Raw genomic sequence first — 24,892 nt, 5'->3', positions numbered from 1 at the left:
TCGCTACACTCAAGCTCAAGCGAAACGAGGCGGTAAATAGCAGAAGTCAAAAACCGCCAGGCGCCAAACAGTTTGCGATCAACCGGCCCCCTCCCCCAGGTGAAATCGGAATCTCGTCGTAGTATGGCGAGAAACCAATTATCAGCACTTTTAAGCCAATTATCCATACAATTAACGAGCTCCACCCCTTATCCAACAGCCTCCTGTCAGCCTCCCCAGCAAGTGGTCACGCTGGCGCCTATTAAAAAACTCCTTTTTAAAAATGTGAACCTGACGGAAGGGATTCTGTGGGGAGCCGGGGAGGTGAGTAGCCATCTTTGCTGACAGGCAAAGGGCCCGGGGTTTGCTGCCCCTGTGCTCGGTGGGGGATGGACGACATTCGGTTGGGGGTGGGACCTTCCATTGGGGGTGGGACCTTCCATTGGGGGTGGGCCGCAATGGGAGGGTGGGGGGCAACTGCTCACTGCACCACCATGCCAACCCCTGGATCATGTATACCCATTCCAAAGGCAACCTTTGATCCAGCCCACAGGTGCATCCGGCAGGTCACAAATGCCCTGTGTGCACAGGTGGAAAACTACGTTGTCTTTGACATGGGCCATGCCCAGCAAATTCCCCGGGCAGCAGGTTTCTCCTCCATCGCCGGGATACCCCAGCCCAGGGGGGGTCATAGATGCCACGCATGTTGCCCTGTGCTCACCAGGCTATCTGGGGGTGCCCTACGTTAACAGGATCCACTCCCTCAACATACAACTCATCTGTGACCACCAGATGAAGATAATGTACATGTGCGCCTTTTCGAGGAGCACCCCAGGATGAGCGGCTGGCTCTTGGAGGATAAGGGGTATCCATTGAGGACCTGGCAAATGACGGTGTACAGAGGCCAGAGACTGAAGTAGAAACCCAGTGCAAGGAGGCCCACGCAGCCACCCAGGCTGTCATTGAGGAGCATCAAACTCCTCAAGATCCGGTTCCAATGCCTCGACCGCGCTGGAGGTGCACTCCAGTGCGCCGCCCGGAGAGTCGCCTGCTTTGTTGCGGTCTGTGTCCTCCACAACCTAGCACAGCAGTGGGGCGACAAGCGGGGGGTTGGTGACGAGGAACATGTACCCACCTCGGAGGAGATGGGGGAGGAGGAGGACGAGGATGATGAGGAGGTGCTGGACCAACAGGGGCTGGAGGACGAGGCTGGGGAGGAACCTGAGGCCCAGCTGAAGGTTGCAGGAGAAGCGGCAGCGGTGAGGGTCCAGCAAGCCCAGAGGGCCAGGGAGGCCCTCATACCCGACCGATTCATTTAGCACGTGGCCTGGTCCAATGTCGCATCCTTACCCACCCACCATCCCCATTTTCCACATCCCCAAGGTATGCGTCACACTTCTCCAGAGTGCTAGGACTGTGTCGGCACTGACCATGGGTCACTGTCGAGGGCAGAGGGGGTGAACATAATCTGCGGAGAGCTGGGCGCTGCTGCTCCTTAACCTAAGCCATAATCTGACCCCTGCCTGGCTGCTGAGTGCTCGCTCACACCCATCACCTACACGCGGTGATGCATTGTGGAAGAAAGTGACAGAGGCATGCTACTGGTTGTAAACAAGGGTGTTTAGTATTCAATATTGGTCCCCTCTCTCCCGATGGTGCAGCCCCTGCCACCCCCCCCCCCCCCCCCCCCCCCCAAACCTACCTACCAACCACCACCCCCCACTGCCACACCATGCCCTCACCACCCCCCCCAAACCTACCTACCGACCCCCCCCCCCCCCCCCCCCCCCCGGCCACACCATGCCCTCAGTAATCCCAGGATGCCCCGAAAAGGTGCTGGAATGTGGCGACTAGGGGCTTTTCACAGTAACTTCATCTGAAGCCTACTCGTGACAATAAGCAATTTTCATTTCATGATGTGGAGGCAGCCAGCTGCTTATCTCGGCCCCTCAACGGCATCTGCGAAGCCGAGACGCGGCCTCATCTGAGGCAGAACATGGGAGAGCTGGTGGCCACCATCGCCACCACATGGGAGGGGTCGGTGCCCATAGGGCCCTGGGGTACACTTTGTGATGGAGGAGCAGCTGGTTCGAGCCCCGGCTGCCCCTGCATCAGCCGGCCCTGCCGGGGCTGACGGTTCCCTATGGTCCGCACCATCATGTTGACATCCTTGGTGATACTCCTCAGTGATTGGCACAAGCTCCGCAGTGTCTCGACTATGCCCATCTGAGGGCAGGTCATGTCTCGCTGATCCTCATCAAGGTCGGCCTGGTACTGGATGATATTCCCCCCGTGAGGCAGACAACCATGGCAGTCACTGACTGCCCGACACCTTCACTCGTGATGCCGATGTCGCGCACCAGGCTCTCCACTGCGGTCACCACTCTGGCCTCGGTGCCACTCATTGCCGGCGCCATCTCCTGCAATCTTGTTGTAGTGACACCAACATCCCCCTCTGAATGTCCCAGCCACTCCCAATCATCTCCATCAGCTCCGGGTAACCCTGTACCAGAGGCTCAGCATCAGGCTGGGACCCAGCAGACCAACTGCTCTCTCGCCTGGGGGTTCCTGCCTCCACCAGATGTGCATCCGCAGCAGTGAGGTGCTCACCAGATTGTGCCCCACATGACAAAAAACATATCATTTAAGTTATACAACGCTCAGTTGAGGACCAATGACAAATTCTAATGTTCAACGCGGTTTCCTAATGTTTGATTTTCTGATTCGCAGAATCTGACAATTTCTCAAAACAAAAGTTCCAAAACATCACTCAGATTGTCAAAAGTTGTTTGAAATTTCCATTATCTTACCTTTCAGGTTACTGGGTAATTCAGATAAACCTTGTGTGATGTTCATGTACCCAAATGGATCAGAGCCTGTTTAAAACAATTAACTTCCATTCAATCCAATCTGTATAATATTGCAGTAAAATCTGTTCTGTTTCAATTAGAAATTGAATTCACTGTGATTTTACCGTACCAAATTCCTGTATTTCTTTCAGTATTTTATCCAGCTTTGGGACTCCATGGCGCATTTTCACAAAGGATTCCCACATCACCCTTCGGGCCCGGGAGCCTTTCTCCATCGCCAGATTTAGGAGGAGTTTGGAACTGTCTACCCGATTTCCCTTCTCCGCGAGCTCAGTGACTTTCTGTAATGATAACAATGAATAATGGTGAGGTGCAGAGTGAAAGATAAACACTGAGAATGAGACGGTAAGGTTTTGCTCAATGATGGGATTTCCGAGTAAACATGGACTGAAAATTCTCTTCACATCTCCTATTTCAGTCAGTAAAAAAATGTAATAAACTGAACCAGAAATAAAAAAAACATATTTTGAGAAGAGCAAGGAATCACTAAGAATCTGCAGTCATTTTAATGTGCTTCTTTCTCTTTGTCCTTCAGTGTCCAACGTGACACCAGGGCCGGGATTGTCCCCTACCCGGCGGGGTGGAGTGTCCCAGCGTACCGGAGTGGCGAGAACCACTCCGGCGTCGGGCCTTCCCAAAGGTGTGGAATTCTCCGCAACTTTAGGGGCTAGGCCCGTGCTGGAATGGTTGATGCCCCGCCGACCGGCGCCACGGCTGGCCGAAAGGCCTTCGCCGGTCGGCGTGAGTCCGCGCATGCGCCGGAGCGTCAGCAGCCGCTGACATCACCCCGGCGCATGCGCGGTGGAGGGGGTCTCTTACCGCCTCCTCTATGGTGGAGGCCGTGACGGCAGCGGAAGAAAAAGAGTGCCCCCACGGCACAGGCTCGCCCCCCGATTGGTGGGCCCCGATCGCGGGCCAGGCCACCATGGGGGCACCCCCCCCCCCCCAAGGTCGGGTCAGATCCCCCCGCGACCCCCCCCCCCCCCCAGGACCCCGGGGCCCCCTTGCGCCACCTGCTCCCGCCGGCACCAGAGGTGCTCTAATTCCCGTCGGCGGGAACGGCCTGTCAGCGGCGGGACTTTGGCCCATTGCGGGCCGGAGAATCGCCGTGGGAGGCCCGCTGATCGGCGCGGCGCTATTCCAGCCCCCGCCGATTCCCGGGCGGCGGTGAATTCTGGCCACAGCGGGGGCGGGATTTCCGCTGGCCGCGGGCGATTCCCCAACCCTGCGGGGGGTCGGAGAATTCCACCCCAGATTACTGACTGACAATATAATCCACTTGTTTCTCACCCTTACTTTCTGCAGTCAAGCTTTGTGATTTACTCAGGAATAAAACTGATTCAGAACTCAGGTGGCTGGAAAGAGGATTTTGGTCATGAAATAATTTGAAGAGAAGAAAGGGAATTTTACACAGAGAGCTGGCCAAGAAATTACCACTGACTAATCCAAATATTCACTGTTGATTTGTCTGTCAGGCGAATCAACCAACTATAATGGTGAAAAATGCAATCACTCCAATAACCTTTCCCGTCTGTAACTGAAACCACAGAAACTCGGATCTGGAGCTGGATTTTTCCGCTCTCCGACGCTAAAATCGCTTTCGGCGACGGTGCAGAGAATCTGTTTTGGCGCCAAAATCGAGAGCAAAGCCAGTTTTTGAATTCTCCACCCCGAGAAGCAGTGTACTCTCGGGGTACGGCGGGCCGATTATCCACGGCCTGAGGCCCGCCCCACGACGCTGCATCCCCATCCGGCCAAGTCCCCGACGGCATGGGTTACATGTGCTCACACCGTTCGTGAACTTGACGCGGCGGCTGCGGACTCAGTCCGGGGTTGCCACAGCCGGGGGAGGACCGATCTGTGGGCAGGGGGCTTCATTCGGGGCTGGGGGCAATGTGGGCGGGCGGTCCGGGGCGCGCGAGCGGCCGAAGTGGGCACTACTTTGGCGGCCCAGATCCTCGGCAGGCCGCCACCATGCGCAGCCTAGGAACCGAAGTGCTGAGCTCTACGTTGTCTGTCTGCTAGCCCCAGCAAAACGGGGATTGGTGGGCATTTTCACGCCAGCGTGGGGACTTTGTCTCCAAAACGGATAATCCAGTCCATTGTTTCTGCAAAATTACTAGAAAACTGGGTCAGGAATGGGTAGGTAAACAGATCTCAGGAATAAGTTTCAGAAAGTGGGACACAAGTTAACTGTATACATTCATGGGCCAGGGTTTAAAAACTCCAAAGTGTATGATGGAGTTCACCTGCCCTATAACGTTTTGTTGAATTTGGCTAGGATGAACACAACAGCCTTCTGAGTGTGATTCAACAGTCTTCCGAGGCAATTTAATCAAAATAAACTTTATTCTAAGAACTTAGTAATATTTATATAAACACAAGGCAAGAATTTTTATCAATTACAAACAAAAATACCCCACAGCTACAGTAATTTATGTATAACTTAATGAATCCCCCCTTAACTGTTCCAATTCAAAAACAAAATCCTATAAACTAAAAACACCTTTTCAAGGGTGTGGCCTAGCACTCTGCCTTCTCACTTGAATAAGACTGGCTTTTCCTGAGATTCTGACCCCGTCTCACCAGTAGGTTTAAACCCTTCCGGAAAGCAAACTATATCTTTTAAGATACCAAAACAGCAACCAGCTATAACCAATGGGATTTTACTGGAACAGATATTTAAACTGAAAATAGAGAGAGACAGGCTAAAACACTTCTGTTCTCTGTCTGAGTCCACAGCAGCCAAAATGTGAAAGCGACACCAAAAACAGCTCAGTGCCACAGCCCAGCTCCACCCACACAATGACATTCCCATGACAATACCTGGTTAGTCTTGGTGGTGTGAAGGAAGGGCTGCACAATAGGCCAGATTCAGAGCAAGGGAGAACTTCGGTGGCACAACGGATTGGAGTATGGAGCAATTTAAAACGATGGAGAGAGTCATTTAGATATATAAATATCCATGCCACATTCACAATAGATTCTCCATAGCTACTTTGGAGATGACCTGCATCAGTCGCGCCGTACAACATGACGTCGGCCGCGCACTGACCCAGCTTGCCAGATAGTGCACCCCCGGTCACGCCCTCACCACCACCGGACCCCCCCCCCCACCCCCCCAGCCCTAGCCGAAGCCCCCCTGGCAATAGGTACGGCTCCCCGCCCCCCCCCCACCCCGACTGTGGCAGCTCTAGACACTGTCCACAGCCGCCACGCAAAGTTCACAAAAACTGAGAGCACAAGTGAACTCAGCCCATCGGGGGCAGATCTTCAGGTAACACCCTGAGGCCGTCCCAACAGCGTGCGGCGTACTCCTCGTGACGTCATTTTGGATTCGGTCACAAAAAGGGAGTCTTCGCCCGATCGCCGATTACGAAATCGGCATCGGCAAGCAGAGAATCCCGCCCAGTTTCAATATTAGTTTTAACAAATTCACGTTCACTCGTTCAAATGCCGATCGGGAATAGGAAATTAAACTTAAAACTTCCACTTCAGACTTCCGGTGGCGGCCATGATGTGAGTGGTCGCACATTTGGAAGCTCCCGCTTGAGGCTGTTTTTTTGGACCTTTTCCCCGTTTGCAGGGTGCATTTTTTGCAAAAAGGTGCAGGGGTGACTGGAGAAAAATTTAACTCCACTGGTGGGGCTGGTGGATGGATCCACGGACCAGAAGTGGGTCGAGAAGAAGGGAGTGGTTGGAGCAAGAGAATCTTCGTGTGACCCAGGTCAAAACGGCGGAGGGTAAAGGGTCGAGTTCATATCGATCTGGCTGCATAGGGAGAAGGAGGAGCGGGCAGAAGGCTGATGGACAAGATTCTGCAGATGGATAGGAGGTATTCGGAGGCCCCGGAAGCAGGGTTGTTGAAGGAGTGGCAGAAACTTCAGATGGAGTTTGGGCTGGTTTTCACGAAGAAGGCAGTAGGGCAGTCGCGAGGGGCCAGAGAGGCAGTGTATCAGTAAGGGAAAAACGGCGAGTAAGATGCAAGCCCACCAACCCAGGAAGCAGGAGGTGACGAGGGAGATTAGAAGGTGATGGACGGCAAGGATGGAGTGGTATTGGACCCAGTGGGGGTCAACGGGTATTTGAGAAGTTTTACAGGAGGCTTCATAAATCGGAGACCCAGCTGGGGGGAGGGGGGGGGAGGGGTGCAGTGCCAAGGTGGAGGAGGACTTCGTAGAGGGGATGGGAGCACCCATTTGGCTGGTGGAGGTAATGTAGGGTATGGGGATGATGCAGGCAGAGAAGGCCCCGGGCCCAGATGCTTTTCCAGTAGAATGTTATAAAATGATTTTGCTGCACCCGAGACAGAAGGGGGAACTCTCCTCCTCTCTCCCACCCCCCCCCCCCCCCTCCCCCCCCCAATGTTATCACAGGTCTCGATATCTTTCATTTTGAAGAAGGACAAGGATCCGGAGCAGTGTGGGTCATACCACCCGATATCACTGCTGAATGTAGGCGCCAAATTGTTGGCAAAGATCTTGGCCTTGCGGATTGAGGACTGTGTGCCGGGTTGATAGGGGAAGACCAGACGGGTTTTGTAAAGGGGAGGCACGTGTCCGCGAAGGTTAGACATCTGTTGAACGCTATAATGCTGCCCTCGGAGTGACGGAATGTGGAGGTCGCTATGGACACAGAGAAGCCCTTTGATCAGGTAGAATGGGAATATTTGTGGGAGGTTCTGGGGCGGATTGGATTCAGGCAGGGTTTTGTGGACTGGGTCCTGTTGTTGTATCGGGTGCCGGCAGCGAGTGTAAGGACGAACCAGGTGAGTTTGGATATTTTAGGCTGCATCTTAAACGAGGTAGGGATGCCCACTTCCCCATTGCTCTTTGCCCTGAAGATAGAGCCACTGGTAATGGCCCTTAGAGCAACAAGGAGCAGGGGGAGCGTGCAGCATCGGGTCTCATTATATGCGGACGACCTGCTGCTCTACACATCGACCCATTGGAAGGTATTGGAGGTACCATGGGCATTTTGGTGGAATTTGGCCGGTTCTCTTGGCATAAGTTAAACATGGGTAAGAGTGAGGTCTTCCCGATCAGGTGGACAGGAGAGTAGGTTGGGCAAGCTGCCGTTTAAGGTAGTGGGAGCGAGTTTCAGGTATCTGAGTATCCAGGTGGCGCGGGGATTGAATTTGGCTCGGTTGGTGGAGCAAATGAAGGTGGATTATAAGAAGTGCGGCGTGCTCCCGTTGCCATTGGAGGAGCAGGTACAGTCCGTGAAGATCTCAGTACTCCCGAGGTTTCTATTCATGTTTCAGAACCTTCCGATTTTTATTGCAAAGGCATACTTTAGGAAAATCAATACAATGTTCTCGGGATTTGTGTGGGTGGGGAAAGCCCCACGGATAAAGAAGGTGCTGTTGGAGTGGGGATGTTGTGGGGGGGGGGGGGGGCTAGCCTTGCCGAACTTAATGACCTATGACTGGGCAGCAAATCTAGCCATGGTAAGGAATTGGGTAGTGGGGTCGGGGTCGGTATGGGAGCAGATGGAGGCAGCATTGTGTAAGAGCACTAGCTTGGGAGCACTGTTGACAGTGTCTCTGTTGTTCTCATCAGCCAGGTACTCCACAATTCCCGTAGTGGTGGCGGCAGCAATCGAGCCTGGAGCAGGCAGCTTTACGAGCTTAGAGGGGTTGGCATAGGGGTATGAGCTGCCCAGCGGGAATGGGTTCCGGTACTTACAGGTTTGTGATTACATGAGGAAATAGGTGCTGTCCTTTCCTGACCTGCCGCCCCCGGGGTTGCAGCACAAAATGGTGTCAAAAACAGGGGTTGGTGAGGTCAGGGTGTCAGAGATTTACAAAGAATTAATGGACTGGGAGGGCGCCCCAATATGAGAAGTTAAGCAGAACTGGGAGGAAGAGCTGGGGAGGGTGCTGGAGGCTGAGTTATGGAAGGAGGCTCTAAGAAGGGTGGATGCCTCCTCTTTGTGCGCTAGGCTTAGCCTCATTCAATTTAAAGTAGTCAACAGAGCGCATATGATAGCACAGTGGTTAGCACTGTAGCTTCACAGCGCCAGGTTCGATCCCTGGCTTGGGTCACTGTCTGTGTGGAGTCTGCACGTTCTCCCCTGTGTCTGCGTGGGTTTCCTCTGGGTGCTCCGGTTTCCTCCCACAAGTCCCGAAAGATGTGCTGTTAGGCAATTTGGACATTCTGAATTCTCCCTCCGTGAACCCGAACAGGCGTCGGAATGTGGCGACTGGGGGATTTTCACAGTAACTTCAATGCAGTGTTAATATAAGCCTACTTGTGACAATAATACATTGTTATATTCTCTGGTGGTTCCATTGTGGGAAAGGCCATTACCATGACTCATGGTCCAGGAAGTTGTTTGATAGTCTTACAGTCAGGATCATTCCTAGGTCAGGTTTGTTTGATGAGTCTGTTGGATGAGTTCTGTCATATTTGTTACAAGACAACAAATGTGAGTGAGGACTCAGCAGGGTGACTGGGCTGTGTGGCTGAATCCAATGCTAGGTGCACCTCCTGGTTTTATGCTTGTGACTCGCTTTTGTAGCAGTTTTAACCTGGTTTTCTCGGCCAATTCAAAGGGCAGTGGAAAGTCAACTATGGGTAGGATTTTCTCACCCTTCCTGTCGGTGGGGTCTTCCGGTGTTGCCAAAAGCACCTGCCCCATGTTAGGTTCCCTGGCGGCTGTGCGGGTGAGCCATATATAAACCAGTTGGGTTTGGACGACAATCCAATACGATTTAACTGACTGAATGCAAAATCACAAACTGCCACAGTGAAATCTAAGCTCAGATTTCTGGATCTCGAGGTTGCTGATCAAATAACAATCACTATGCTGCGGTACCTGAACGTAGCCAGTATTGCATGCTTGAAAGAACTGGTGTGGATCTACGGTTTCCAAAGCTCTCCACCTCTCAGGCTTTGCTCACCATGGCTTACAAGAGGCCTTGAATTTCAACCAGAGTCTGGTGTCGACTAATTCCTGCTGATCGATTAGTCAACAACTAACTCCATTGTCAGTGCAGCATGCGATTGCCGGATGATGGACGATGGTCTAGACAGAACTTGTGTCTTTTATAATCCTTTGTGAAAATATCCTGCATGTTCTGTAATGTTTAAATAATCCAAACTAATTCTGTGTCCCTCCCACTTACCCGATGTTCTTTTCCACTGAAAATCCTCTCGTATGTTAACAATGAGCTGAGTCCATCCACCCCTTCCTCAATCGCCTGCTCTAGTCTGTCCTGGTAGAATTGCGTCAACTGGAACAGTTGGAAATCATCATACTTTGTCAAGAACTCAGTGAGTATTGAGTTTGGATCTGTGAATAAAAATGGAGAAAAAACAAATTCATCAAGTTTCTATCCTCCTGTGAGCCACATTATTGAACAACTTCTGAAACATAAAGTCATAATGATCGTAGACTTGTGAACCAAATCCATATACGCACCTTTGCCCAAAATTCATTAATAACATAGCTTATAAGATTTCAGATTTAAAATCTTCTTTGGCATGTGGCAGTCACTGCCAAAGCCAGCGTTCGTTGCCCATGTGTATTTGCCGTTGAGAAGATGGTGGTGAGCCACCTTTCCTAATTGCAGCAACCAATCTGGTGCAGGTATACCCACAGTGCTGTTGGCAATGGTGTTTCAGCTTTTTGGCCCAGAAACAGCGGCATCGTTCTTTGTCAGGATGGTATGTAGCTCCGAGGGGCACTTCTAGCTGGTGGCATTTGTTCGTATGTATCTGCTCCCTGATCCTTGTAGGTAGCGGAGGTCATGGTGTCTGGAAGACGCTGTAGAAGGAGCCTTCATGAGCTGCTGCAGTGCATCCTGCAGATGGTGCAAACTGCTGCCTCAGTGGTTTGGTGGTGGAAGGAGTGACTGCTAAGGTGGTGAATAAGTGCCTATCAAGGAGTTCTGGGTGGTGCAGTGAGAATATTCTATCACACTCCAGAATTGTGCCTTGTTGATGGTGGGTAGATTGTGGGCAGCCAGGAGGTGAGGTGCCCATCAGAATTCCAAGCCACCTGCCTGCTCTTGTAGCCACAGTATTTACATAGCTAGTCCAGTTCAGTTTCTGAGCAATGATAATACTTGGGGGTTTTGATGGTGGGGGATTCAGTGAATCTCATGCCATTGAATGTCAAGAGGCGACGGCGAGATTTTGTCTTGTTGGAGATGGTGATTTCCTGGCACCTGTGTGGCAAAGACGTGGCTCTCCGTTTCTTTAGTTGGCCACTCTTGGAGGTGGGCTTCCTGTGCCTCCACAGCCGTTAATTTGCCTTGAGGGTTCCCAGCCACATGGCGGCATGCTCCAGATTTTTACGCTGGGGAGTGGCAGGTCAAGTCTCTGTCTCTGTGACTAGCGGACAGAATGAAACATTTACAACCAGATCTTTCAGGAATGAAATTAGGAAAAGCTTCTAGACACAGGAACCCTCTTCTACAAATTGCCAATATGCCAGTGTTGCGGTTAGAATGACTGCCCTTGACAGCATTTGGTGGAGTGTGGAATCACAGAGACTGGTAAAACTGAAGTCAATGGGAATTAGGGGGAAATCTGCACTGGTTGGAGTCCTACCAGCAAAAGATAGTGTCCGCGGCCCAATTATAGTCAGTTGTTTTATCAATGGTTTTTCCCCTGTCATAAGGTCAGAGCAGGGTTGCTCACCAATGATTGCACAATGTTTTGTTCCATTCGTAACTCCGCTGAAGCGGTCCATTCCAATATTCAACACAACATGGACAATATTGAAGCTTGGGCTGAAATGGGGAAGTAACATTTGCGCCAGACAAATGCCAGGCAATGACCATCCCCAACGAGGGAGGACCTAATTATCTCCCCATAACATTCAGCAGCGTTCCAATCGCTGAATCCCCAACATTCTGAAGGCTCACTATTGTCCAGAAACTAAACTGGATGAGGTCAGAGGCTGGGAATTCTGCAGTGACTCACCTCCTGACTCTTCGACAATCTGTTCTACTCGGCATAAGTGTGACGCAATATCCTTGATTTGTCTGGATGAGTGCAGCTTCAACAACATGCAAGAATCTCAACACAATTCAAGCTGGCTTCCCATCTAATAGCTGAAACTCGGATTTGATCCGCAACCAAAGACTCCAGAGAAACTGTACAGTGTTAAAGGAGGCCATTCAGCCGAGTCTGCACTAACCCTTGGAAAAAGAGCCTTACCGACATTCACTCCCCCCACCCCATCCCCATCACCCCACCTAACCTGCATTTCCTTGGACTGCGGGAGGAAACTGGAGCACCCGGAGGAAACCCATGCCGGTACGGGAAGTATGTGCAAACTCCACACAGTCACCCAAGATTGGAATCAAAACTGGGTCCCTGGTGCTGTGAGGCAGCAGTGCTAACAACTGTGCCACCGTGCTGCCCTTTCAAATTCCACCATCTGTTGTGGTGAGATTCAAACCACGGTCCCCAGGGCATTACCCTCAGTATGCGGATTTCTAGTGGAGTGTCAATACCACTGCACCACCACATCCCATTATATATATATATATATATATATATACAGATGTAGCAATCAGTACCATCTACAAGATCGAACAAAGGGTTCTTTGACAGCACCTTCCAAACACAAGAAGAAAGGCAGCAGACACCTGGAAACACCATCACCTTTAAGATCCACTCAATGTCATGCACTATCCTGACTTAGAACTAGAATTGTTGTTCTTTCACTGTCACTGGGTGAAAGACCGAGACCTCCCTCCTTTAATGTACTGTGTACCTGCAGCAGTTCAAGACATTTCTCAATGATGGATAAGTGCTGGCCTCGTGCATACATGGCTATATTGTCATGCGAGTGTCCCTTGAAGAAAGGTTTGGTCTTACCACATGACTTGTTGCACGGCTTCAGTGATGTCATTTGTGGGTGGAGCTGGGCTGTGGCTGTCAGGTGAGAGGGGGTTTAGTGCCGGGATTTCGGTTTTAGTTCGTGGCTTTGGATTGCAGAAGACAAAAAGCATGTGTTTCCCTGTTTTCATTTTAAAGCTGTTCCAGAGAATTGAAAGCCCATTGGGTGTAGTAAACTGCCGTGGTAGCTTTAAAGATCGGGTTGCTTTCCGGAAGGAGTTTGGAATCTGGTGGTTGGACCAGAATCTCAGGGAAAGGACCAGTCCCATTCTAGTGAGATTACAGGGTGCTGGGCCACGCCCTTGAACGGGGTTTTGGCTTATTGGATTTTTGTATTGAATTGGAACAGCTACTAAGGCGTTTTCATCAAGAGTTTTATATATATATATATATATATATATATATATATATATATATATATATACATATAGATTGCTGTAGCTGTTGTGTGTTTTTTCATGTTTGCAATGGATACAGATTCCTGATACGTGTTCCATATATGTTAACTACATTCTTATAATAGACTTCGTTTTGATAAAAACGCCAAGGAATTCTGTTGAATCACACCTAGCCTAGCCAAATTCAACATAAAAGTTAGAGGTCAGGTGAACTTCATGAAACACTTTGGAGTTTCTGAGCCCTGCCCCATAACAATATTGAACACAAGAAAAAGGGTCTCATTTACTTTGTTTAAAGCCCTGGACTGCAGTGCATCTGGTCCTGGGGCCTATCCCTCCTCAATACCATTATTTTCTTAAAAACTGTTACTTTGTTCACGTCAATTTTATTAAGCCCCTATCCCTGATTTAATATCAGATCAATGGAGATAGCTGGCATGTTATTCTCTTCTCTACTGTAAATACTGATGCAAGGTAATTTAGCTTGATCCCATCTCTTTGCTTTCACTGACAATATCACTGTTTTGAAAAATATTTTTGTTCAGGCATTTATATTATATTTTTAACAAGGTAACAAAATAAACAACCAGACACCCAACCAACAAGACCCAGCCAACACGGCTTACATAAATGACTCCCCAATTCCTCACTAGCCTTCCCCCACCTTAACCAACTCCCCCTGCCTCCCATTTATAACCAGCACTGCCCCCCCACAACTGCTGACAGCTTAATTTTCCCCAAAGAAGTCGATAAACGGCTGTCACCTCCTGGCAAACCCTAGCATCCATCCCCTCAGAACGAACATACTCTTCTGGTGCCGGAGAAACCCAGCCATGTCATTCAGAGTCCCTCCATGTCAATAAGCTCCCTCTTCGGGCTATCAGGGAGGCAAAACCCTAGACATTGGCCTCTCTCGCCCCCTGGACTCCCGGGTCCTGACATGCCAAAAATCACCACCTCTGGACTCGGAACCACCTTTACCCTCAATACCTCCACATGACCACCTCTGGGCTCAGAACCACCTTTACCCTCAGTACCTCCACATGACCACCTCTGGACTCGGAACCACCTTTACCCTCAGTACCTCCACATGACCACCTCTGGGCTCGGAACCACCTTTACCCTCAGTACCTCCACATGACCACCTCTGGGCTCGGAACCACCTTTACCCTCAGTACCTCCACATGACCACCTCTGGGCTCGGAACCACCTTTACCCTCAGTACCTCCACATAACGTCAGCAAACCACTGGAAAATCCCCAAAGGTTCGGACATGCCCAAAACATATGGACATGACTTGCCAGGCCCCCCCATCACACCTATCCTCCACCCCTACAAAGAACCTGCTCATCCAGGCCAGTCATATGCGCCCTGTGGAGCTCCTCAAATTTTATCAGGCTAAGCCTGGCACACGACGAGGTGCATTGACTTGCCTCGCGGCATCCTCCCACAGCCCAGCCTCCAGCTTCCCATCAGCTCTTCCTCCCATTTCCACCACCTCCCCTATCGGGGCTCCCTGCCATTCTATCAGCTCCTTATAAATCTCCAATACCCTCCCCTTCCTTACTCCCATTTTCGACACTACCTTATCTTGTAGCCCATGGGGCGCTAGGTGCAGGAAAGTCAGCACCTGACTCCGCACAAAGTCCCTCACCTGCATATAGTGGAACCCATTCCCATCAGGCAGCTCAAATCCCTCCTCTAACTCTTCCAAAGACGGAAAGCCCCCATCTATAAACAAATCCACAAACCGCTTGATCCCCGTGCGTTGCCACCCCCGGAACCCTCCCCACCAATGACAACGGGAGCGCAGCCCACCTTCTAAAGTTTCCCCCCTCATCTGCTCCAGCAGATTCAGCTAATGTAGCTGCTCCCACCCCCACGCCACCTGAATGCACAAATACTGAAACCCCCCCCCCCTTGAACAGCATCTTCCCCAATCTTTCTCCTGCCCCCTCGCCTGGATCGGAAACACCACACTCTTACCCATATTCAATTTGTACCCCGAAAACTGGCCAAATATCTCTAGGATCCCCATAATCCCCCCAATCCCACCCAACAGACCCGAAATGTACAATACCAGGTCGCCCGCGTAAAGCGAGACCCCCGGCGTAATATCTCCTGCCACTCCCTCGACGCTTTCAGCGCCATCGCCAACGGTTCTATAGCCAGGGCAAAATGCAGTGGGGAAAGTGGACATCTCTGCCTCGTCCCCCAGTGCAGCCTAAAATAGCTCGCGCTCACCCAGTTCATCCGCACACTCGCCACCCGGAGTTTGATATAGCAGCCGAACCCAGTCCACAAAACCCTGCCCAAACCCAAAGAGCCCCAGGACCTCCCACAAGTAGACCCACTCCACCTGATCGAATGCCTTCTCCGCTACCAGAAGTCGACAATATCACTGTTACCAATTATGAGCGGATCCACATTGTTCCTGACCATCCTCTTTTCAGTTTTGTAAAACTATTTTTTGTTTACTTTTTCAGGGTCGAGAAGTGAAAAAAACAAATATTTATCAGCTGAATTACTTTATTGAGTCATAGACGTCCACAGCACAGAAAAGACCCTTAAGCCCATCGTATCTATGCCGGTCAAAAACAACCACTTATGCCATTTGTTTAGTGCTTTCAAAATGGACAATTGCAGAGCTGACAAGATGGCTCCAGCTGGTCTAATGCTGGCCCCGGGACATTTCTGAACCGTTTCAAAGTAATAAATGCTAACGTTTCAAACATCTGGAATGTAATAATCCTTGCATTCCATAAACATTCAGCCAAGCTAACACAATGCCAAACAGCTGAGCAGTCATACACAGCCTATTCCGAACAAAGGCAAATCCTTTGTCAAGTCTTGTGTAAGTCCGAAACCTTCCAATAACGGTGCTAATGGTCGAAGCATTAACTGTTCTGACACAATGATTTCGACAAGAGGAGCACACTTAATCAACCCAAACCCAATGTCTCCAAGAGCAAAAGGAACCCTGACTCCAATTAAACACCTCAAGATTCCAGCCGAAGAAATATCTATCCTTTGCCCAACATCGAGCAGTGGTGGTGCGAGTTATGTCTCATGATGACCCCACCCCACGCTGCACTGTAATACTGGCCACTGGAACTGAACTCAGGCAGTTATTGTTTGATCCAAATTGAACCAAACACTTGGCAACAGCCTCTGCTGTAGGTGCCAGCAGAAAGAAATCTGGCCTCATCAAAACTACCAACTGGACTTCCGTTGGCGGCCATGGAGTAAATGGTCACTTATTTGGTAGCTCTCGCTCATGGTGGACCTTTGAGACCTTTTTCCCCGACTTATGGTCAATAAAATTGGAGACTGGTGAGGTAGAGGAGAAGGATCCCCCACCAGTTGATGGGAGTCGTGGACCAGAAGTGGTCTGCAGAGGAGAGATTGTTGGGCAAAGAAGGAAGTGAAGTCTGCAGCACAGTACAGAGATGGGGATGATGACGAACCACCAGAAAAGGCTGCAGGAGAAGGTGGAGGATCTGGAGAACAGGTCGCGCAGGCAGAACCTGAGGATTGTTGGCCTCCCGGAGGGCAGCAAGGGATCGGACGCAGGGGCATATTTGGCGCGTATGTTCGAGAAGCTGCTGGGGGAAGGTGCGTTTACTCGACCCTTGGAGGTGGACAGAACGCACAGAGCGTATGTGAGGAAGCCACAGATGAATGAGCCGCCGAGAGCAATGTACCGGATCTTGGTAGCCCGGAGACGGATCTTATTAGCGTGGAGGGACTCGGAGCCCCCGAAATCGGGGGTATGGGTTAGCGACATTGCTGGAATTCTCAGGCTTGAGAAAATTAAGTTCACCCTGAGAGGATCAATGTTAGGCGTTCGTTCAGAGGTGGCAGACGTTTATCGACTTCTTCTGGAAAAACTAAATGGTTAGCAGACTCAATAAGTTAGAGAGTAAGGGGTCAGGGGGAGTTAGGTTATTTTTGTCTAGCTTAGGCGGGAACAGTGGGAGATGGAGGGGTGCGTTATGCACTGAATTATGTTTACATTTGTATTTGTATCTTTTGTTGTTAGAAAGCCATAAATGCCTTAGTAAAATGTTTGTCTGAAACAAAAACTACCAACTTCTGGAACATTGGAACTTTTGCCTCCAAGACTAAATCATTCTATGTTCCTTCTCACATCGTGGAAGTTTCGCTCCTGAAGATCTCTCTACATTCATTCAAACTCTGCTCAGAAGAATCATTCCAATATACTTATAATTCTGGACTTTGGACACATGTACAACCCTCACTTGTATTTTGTTCTGATCGGGCCCTGAACCCTCCCCTTTCGCCGTATCCTCCATTCAGGGCTGGTGTGCGTGCACAGGGCTGGTGTGTGTGTGTGTGTGCGTGCACAGTGCTGGTGTGTGTGTGTGCGCACACACAGGTCTGATGTGTGTGTGTGTACACGTGCGTAGGGCGGGTGTGTGTGTCGCGTGCGTAGGGCTGGTGTGTGTGTATGTGCGCGTGCACAGGGCTGGTGTGTGTGTGTCGCGTGCGTGCGTAGGGCTGGTGTGTGTGTGTGCGCGTGCGTGCACAGGGCTGGTGTGTGTGTGTGTGTGTGTGTGTGTGTGTGTGTGTGTGTGCGTGCGTGCACAGGGTGTGTGTGTGTGTGTGTGTGTGCGCGCGTGCGTGTGTGTGCGTGTGCGTGTGTGTGTGTGTGCGCGCGCCTTTTCCCACTCCAGCCTTGCAGTTGCACATTGACCAGCCTCATATTTCCTTCTTTGATCCGGTACTAAACAACAGAAATTCCACAAATCTCTTTTCTATTTTTATTGAACAATTTTATTTTGTACAAAACAAATAAGCTCCTTAAAAGAAAGAAAAACACCCCCAACCCTTTTCACTTCCCTTCCCTGACCCGTCCCAACATCTGAAACGTGACCAGTTCCTTGAAATACATGACAAATGGCTGGCATCTCATATAAAACCTCCCAATTGAGCCTCTCAGCATATGTTTAAGTTTCTCATGGTAAAAAAATTCCAGGAGATTCCCCAGCCACACCGAGGCACAGGGTGGAGAAGCTGACCTCCACTCCAACAGAACCCGCCTGCAAGAGATCAACGATGCGAAGGCTAAAACATCTGTCCCCGCCCCCGCCTGCAGCTCCGGCCAGTCCAATACCTACCGAGAATGGCCTCCAGAGGACCAGTTCTAATTCCATTTGAAAGATGGCCGACATGGTGCTGACGAAGGAGCCCCATACATTCACCAGCTGATGACATGCCCAAGGCACATGTACATGATTTGTTGGCCACTCCCACACCGCTCGCACTTGTCTTCCACCCCCTCAAACACCCAACTCATCCTTTCCCTCGTACGGTGTGCCCTTTTAACTATGAGCTCAAGCCTCGCACAGGGTGACATGGCATTGACCCTCCACAGGGCTTCACACTGCACCCCCTCCTCCACCTCCCCTCACAACTCTTCCTCCCAATTTGACCTTAATTCCGCCCCCCTCCTACAAATGACGCAACATCCTCCGCCAGAATTCTCCCGGAAATTCCCGAAGTACTCCCCTCCTCCACCCCCGCCAACGACAGGACCCCTCCAACAATGATGATGTCGGTATCAGCAGAGAAGTCCTAAAAGCTCTCTTCGTAAAATCCCTAAACTGCAAGTATCTAAACATTTCGGACTGCGTGAAACTATACTTCTCCGCTAGCTCCTCCAAACGTGCAAACCACCCCTTCCGGAATAAATCCCCCAAGAACACCACATCTTTATCCTCCCAATCTCTAAACCTGGCGTCTAATCTTGCAGGCTCAAACAGGTGGTTAGCGCGAATCGGAGCCATCTTCGACCCTGCCCTAATTTTAAATGCTGCTTAATTGCCTACATATTTTTAACACCATTACCGGATTCCCTGAAAATGTCTCTGGAGAGAACGGAAGTGGGCCGGTCATTAGTGCCCGCAAAGCTGTCCCCTTGCAAGACCGAGAATCCATCTTCATCCAGATTTCCACCTGACCCCCCTGACTGCCAGTCCCTCTTCAGGACCACCTTCCGAATCCTCGCCACCTTACCCGGCCAAATGAATGACAAAATAATCCGCTCCACCCTCACAAAGAAAACCTTAGGCAGAAACATCGGAAAGCACGGCATTATAAACAAAAACCTTGGTAGGTTATTCATCTTTCCCGACTGCACTCACCCAGCTAGAGACAGAAGGAGACGGTAAGATACCACAAATCTGAAGACTATTCTTTCTTCCAGTGTCTCAATCTTAACATTCCCTCTATGCACATATTTCTATCTGTGTGTCTAGATCTGACCATGGGTAATTTCTGGTTGCCATTCCTTCTCAGAGATAGTCTCACCCATTCCAAAATGTGTTTGCGTCGGACACTTCCCATTCAGAGCCTGCTCATGGCTGTAGAAGAGTCTATGTATCCCCCTGACTATCTAATCTTACACCACCATTGTTCACCAGCTCTCGTCTCCCATCTACCTCTCACCCCTGCCCCACTCGGGGTGGTCTCCTGCTCTGTGATGCAACACTGTTGTTCAGGAAGAGCCTGCTTTCAGTCACTGCCTCTATCCACCTTACAGTAATACCAGGTATCATACAATCCCTACAGAGCAGAAGTCTGCAGCGACACTTCAAAAGACCACCCTACCTAAACCCAATCCTAAGGGGCAATTTAGCTTGGCCAATCCACCGAACCTGCACATCTTTGGGAGGAAACCCGCGCAGACACGGGGAGAAATTGCAAACTCCATACAGAGTTACCAGATGTCGAATTGAACCCGGGTTCTTGGTGCTGTGAGGCAGCAGTGCTAACCACTGTGCCACCGTGCTGCTCCTATGGAACAGATCAAATACTCAAGGGCTCCCTCTACTTGTGACTGTGATCCTCCCCCTCCCTCCCAGAGTTGATCACTCATTTCCCTCTTCCTACTCAGTCCCTGTCGTGTTCCTTTTCCTGCGAGTTTTATGATCCTGTACAAGATATGGTCTCACTATCAGAGCAGAAATTATATTCCAGGGAGCTGGATGTACCAAAAGACCCGATGGAATGTGGATCATGTAGACCCATTTCGCTGCTGAATGTGGATGCTCCTAGCCCAAACTGTTCCAGTACCTCAAGGAAGTACTTCCATTCGACTCTGTCGAAGGCCTAGGGGGGAGGGGGGTCATTATTACGTTCAACAGCCGCCTGATGTTCGCAGTGAGTTGCCGACTCTTGACAAAGCCCATTTGGTCTTCAGCGACCACCTCTGGTACACAGTTCTCCAGTCTTTTAGTCAGGACCTTTGAGAGTATTTTTGCATCCACATTCAGAAAGACTGAGGGAATGGGTGCATGAACCCAACTCGGAGTGGGTGCAAGGGAACGACCCTCCAGGCCCTAGCCACAGCAGCACACCCATCCCCCTTGACGAAACACACATCGAGCCTAGTCATAGTGACCACACTAAAAACGAGGGGCCAATTAAGACAGCTCTTCAGGCTGACCAAGATGCCCCCGTGGCCCCCATCTGCGGTAACCACAGATTCCCACCAGCCATGTTAGACGCAACTTTTAAAGAATGGAGACAGGACGGGGAATCTGACAGTTAGGGACTTCTACTTAGGACACAGACTAGCGACGGTGAACGAACTGATGGAGGAATGGGAATTGCCAACAGGACAGGAAATGAGACACTTACAAATAAAACACTTCCTCCGCAAAGAGACAGTAGGATATCCCTGGGCCCTGGAGACCACACCATTAGAGGACCTGATGAACACGGACAATAAGGAAGGGGGACTCTTGTGGTAAAATACATGGACAGCTATTGGGCAGGGCCCAAACACCACTGGACGAGACCAGACGGAAATGGGAGGATGAACTGGGGACAGAAGTGAGTTGGGGACTCTGGAACGAAGCACTGAGCAGGGCCAACGCCACCTCCTCCTGCACAAGGCTCAGCCTAATGCAGCTCAAAGTGGTGCACAGAGCGCAACTGACCAGAACCCGAATGAACAGGTTCTGCCCGGAACCATAGGACAAATGTGAATGGTGCCAGAGGGGCCCAGCCAATCATGCCCACATGTTGTGGGCTTGTCTCAAACTTGCTGGGTTCTGGACAGCCTTCTCTGAGGCAATGTCCAAGGTTGTGGGGGTGAGGATGGAGCCATGCCCAATTGTGGCAATCTTCGGGGTATCGGAGCAGCCAGAGCTTCACACGAGGAAAGAGGGCCACGCCCTTGCTTCCCGAATCATACGCTGGAGAATCCTGCTCAGCTGGCGATCAGGAGCACCACTCACAGCTGCAGACTGGCTCGCTGACCTTTCGGAATTTCTCCACCTGGAGAAGATCAAATATGCCACCCGATTGTCGGAGGAAAGCTTCCTTACTGCATGGGGGCAATTTGTCGGCCTGTTCCAAAACCTGTTCAAGGCCAACAACAGTCAATAGAGAGGGAAACTGGAAGGATTAGAAAGGGAAAATAAAAAACAAAAAGACAAGGATGAACATCAGGGGCGCACAGGGGAGACATGCTGAACTAGATGGCAACAATTTGTAAATTAAGAAACGCAAGGCAAAGCCATTTTACAATGTATAATAACTGAAAATGAACGGCAATGTACAGAATTTTGAAAATGCCAATAAAACGATTTTAAAAAAAAGACAATTATATTCCAAATCTGTTTTGAACCAACCTGTATCCACTCGCAATCTTTTTGAAGGTGTTAGATCTGCTTGCCTATTTGAACCTTCAACCATGATGTTGACAGGCATTCCGAGATTCAGATGTTCTGTAGGAAATACAATATTAATGGGGGAATTAAGCATAAATATTAAAATGAGAAAGGAACATTGAGAACTTCAGTGAGGTGAAATACATCACTGTTACAACAGGGCGATGTTAGGAAATTGGTTCTGGAAATTGGACTGAAGATGTTGTGGGCAATTCAGGATTCACATTTCGCCATCTGCCATGGCGGGATTTGAACCCAGGACCCCAGAGCATTACCCTGGCTCTCTGGATTACTCAGCTAGTGACAATATCACTACGCCATCACCTGTCCTGGATGTGGCAATAAGCATCGGGTAGGTCAATTACTGTCAATAGAGAGTGATGTTTGGGAAGCTGTTGGGGGAGGAGGAAGAACCCTCACCCTTGAAGCTAGATGGGGCCCATCGATTGCTCCAGCTGAAGCCACGGACTAACAAGCCACCAAGATGTGTTGTAGTTTGCTTCCACAGCGACCAGGTGAAGGACAAGGTGCTGTGATGGGCGAAGCAGAACCGTGAGGTGAGGTGGGAAGTCAGTGGTATTCAGATATACCAAGAAAGACATGCTTGTTAGGTGAATTGGACATTCTGAATTCTCCATCCGTGTACCCGAACAGACACCGTGGTGTGGCGACTGGGGGCTTTTCACAGTAACTTCACTGCAGTGTTAATGTGAGCCTATTTGTGACACTAATAAAGATTATTATTATGTCACAGTGGAGCTGGCGAGAAGGTAGGCGGCCTTCAACAAAACAAAGGCAGTACTTTACAGGAGCGGAGTGCATTGTGAAGTGTTCTATCCTGTGGTGATATGCATGTGTACATCACTGTATCTAGTTATCTATCTAGTTATCTATCAGTACATATAGTTATTGGTACGACCTACGAGCAGCAGATGGCAATAGAGACCCACCACGTGATTCGAGAGATTCGGCAGTTGGTAGTAAGCCGTATTAGAGGGCAGTTGCACTAGAGGTAGCTCCAGGAGAATTCACTGAATTCAATCATTAGTTACCATTTGTATTACAGTTTGTTATCTTTCAACTTGTGCAGCTTGTTATTAAACTATCTTACTAGTCAAAGAACTAGATGTTCTGTGTAGATATTTACCACGGCCATAATACAGAACATTACATGGTGCCAAGACGGTAGAACAATTGAAGATAACAATGGAGAAGACGGGACGAAACAGGCTGAAGAAGTGAAAATTCTTCCGCCTTCCTGGTGAACGACGGGCAACTGGAACTCAGTGCACGGAAAGACTGTGAAGTTTTAGGTGGAAGTTTTAAAGGCACCCGGCCAGCTTGAAGTCACCGGTAATGTCGATGAGAATTGGCATGTTTTTTAGCAGCAATTCAGACTCTATGTTGCAGCCCTTGGCCTGCAGGCACAGCCTGATGAGTAGCTTATTGCGTTGCTGCTAACGGTAGCCGGTCAAGCAATAAAAATTTATAATACCTCCATGTTCTACAGCGAAGCGGAAAGCAAGAGCTTCAATAAAGTAATAAAGTCCTTAGATTGCAATTGCTCCCCAAAGAAAAATGAAACGTTTGAGCATATCTTTCGCACTCAGACGGCGGACGAATCTTTCGATAGTTTTCTAACCGACTTACGGTTGAACGTGCAGTTGTGCAATTTTAGCACGTTAAAGTAGTTGATGATCCGATCAGATAGTGTTCGGGATATCAAATGACCAGGAATGCGAGAGGCTATTAAGGGAAGATTAGCTTCAACTGGAAAACATCGTCAATATTAGTCATGCCTTCGAGCTAGCTGCACAGCAATTAGTGCACGCAATGTGAAACATCTTGGCGCCAATGTGGCAGGTGTTGCCAGCGCAATAAGCACTGTGACACAGTCAAAGAAGAAAACTTGGTCTTAGTGCGGGCGGCTATTTTGAGTTGCCGACCGGATCCGAAATTTTGTGGTAGCAATGCGGCAATTGACATTTGCCACGGCGATGTCCCGCACTGTGTTACAAGTATGGAAGAACAAATCACTTTGCTACACGATGGTTCTCACGTCCAACAGTCGAGCAAACAGAACCAATTAACTTAATTAATGAGATATGCATAAACAATCTGGCTGCTGTGGACATGATTTTGACAGAGGACACGAGTACTCCGAACATCCAAATGGCAAATTTATCCTCACCATTTACAGCCATAGCTTTGCGGATGCAAATACCATAGAAGATAGATGGACAATTCCGTTGATGGTTAATGGTGCGCAAATCAAATACAAGCTCAACAGGGGAGTGAGGGCCAACCTGATCGCTTGGTCAGCATTAAAAGGGCTAAAGAATTAAACTGAAAATGGTTCGTCAAACAGTATTACTGAAGGACTATAATGGTCATCATGTCACGACGTTAGGAGCATGTGAGGTCACAGTGACTGTGAAAGACAGATCTCTATGACTCAATTTTCCATAGCGCAAATCTCTAAGGCGGCATGGTAGCACAGTGGTTAGAACTAATGCTTCACAGCGCCAGAGTCTCAGGTTTGATGTCCGCTTGGTTCACTGTCTGTGCGGAGTCTGCGTGGGTTTCCTCCGGGTGCTGCGGTTTCCTCCCACAGTCCAAAAAGGTGCAGGTTAGGTGGATTGGCAATGCTAAATTGCCCCAAGTATCCAAAAAAGATTAGGTGGGGTTACTGGGTTACGGGGATGGGGGTGAAGGTGTGGGCTTGGGTTGGGTGCCCTTTCAAAGGGTCGGTACAGACTCGATGGGCCAAATGGCCTCCTTCCGCATTGTAAATTCTATGATTCTATGATCTCTCATAGGAGTGGAAGTGTGTGGGCTCATGAAGCGGGTTTACAGTGCAGAAAGCATGGTACTCCGCCAACATACATCCGTAGAATCCATTATAAAGGACTTTCTGGAGATATTTCAAGGCTTCGACACTCTGCCTTTCACGTACCGCATCTAACTGATGGAGAATGCGAAGCCAATCGTAGATGCACCGAGATGTGTACCTGCTCCACTGAAGGACAAATTGAAGGCCCAGTTAGACAGAATGACGGTGCGAGATGTCATCAGACGCATAGAGG

At 49.8% G+C, this 24,892-nt stretch overlaps 1 protein-coding gene across 1 annotated transcript in view; it reads right to left on the bottom strand.

Annotated features, from left to right (window-relative positions):
- Positions 1-24,892, bottom strand: part of LOC119968004 — a 185,773-nt gene that overhangs the window by 23,578 nt on the left and 137,303 nt on the right. Inside the window, exons 16-19 of the mRNA XM_038801105.1 lie at positions 21,768-21,863; positions 9,979-10,145; positions 2,959-3,130; positions 2,790-2,855 (exon numbers count right to left, since the gene is read on the bottom strand). Of these exons, the coding sequence (XP_038657033.1) occupies positions 2,790-2,855; positions 2,959-3,130; positions 9,979-10,145; positions 21,768-21,863 (501 nt within the window). The remainder of the gene's footprint in view (positions 1-2,789; positions 2,856-2,958; positions 3,131-9,978; positions 10,146-21,767; positions 21,864-24,892) is intronic.

This window comes from Scyliorhinus canicula, chromosome 6, assembly GCF_902713615.1.
Source record: "Scyliorhinus canicula chromosome 6, sScyCan1.1, whole genome shotgun sequence".
Taxonomy (NCBI): Eukaryota; Metazoa; Chordata; class Chondrichthyes; order Carcharhiniformes; family Scyliorhinidae; genus Scyliorhinus; species Scyliorhinus canicula.
This window is presented reverse-complemented; position numbering and strand designations above follow the sequence as displayed.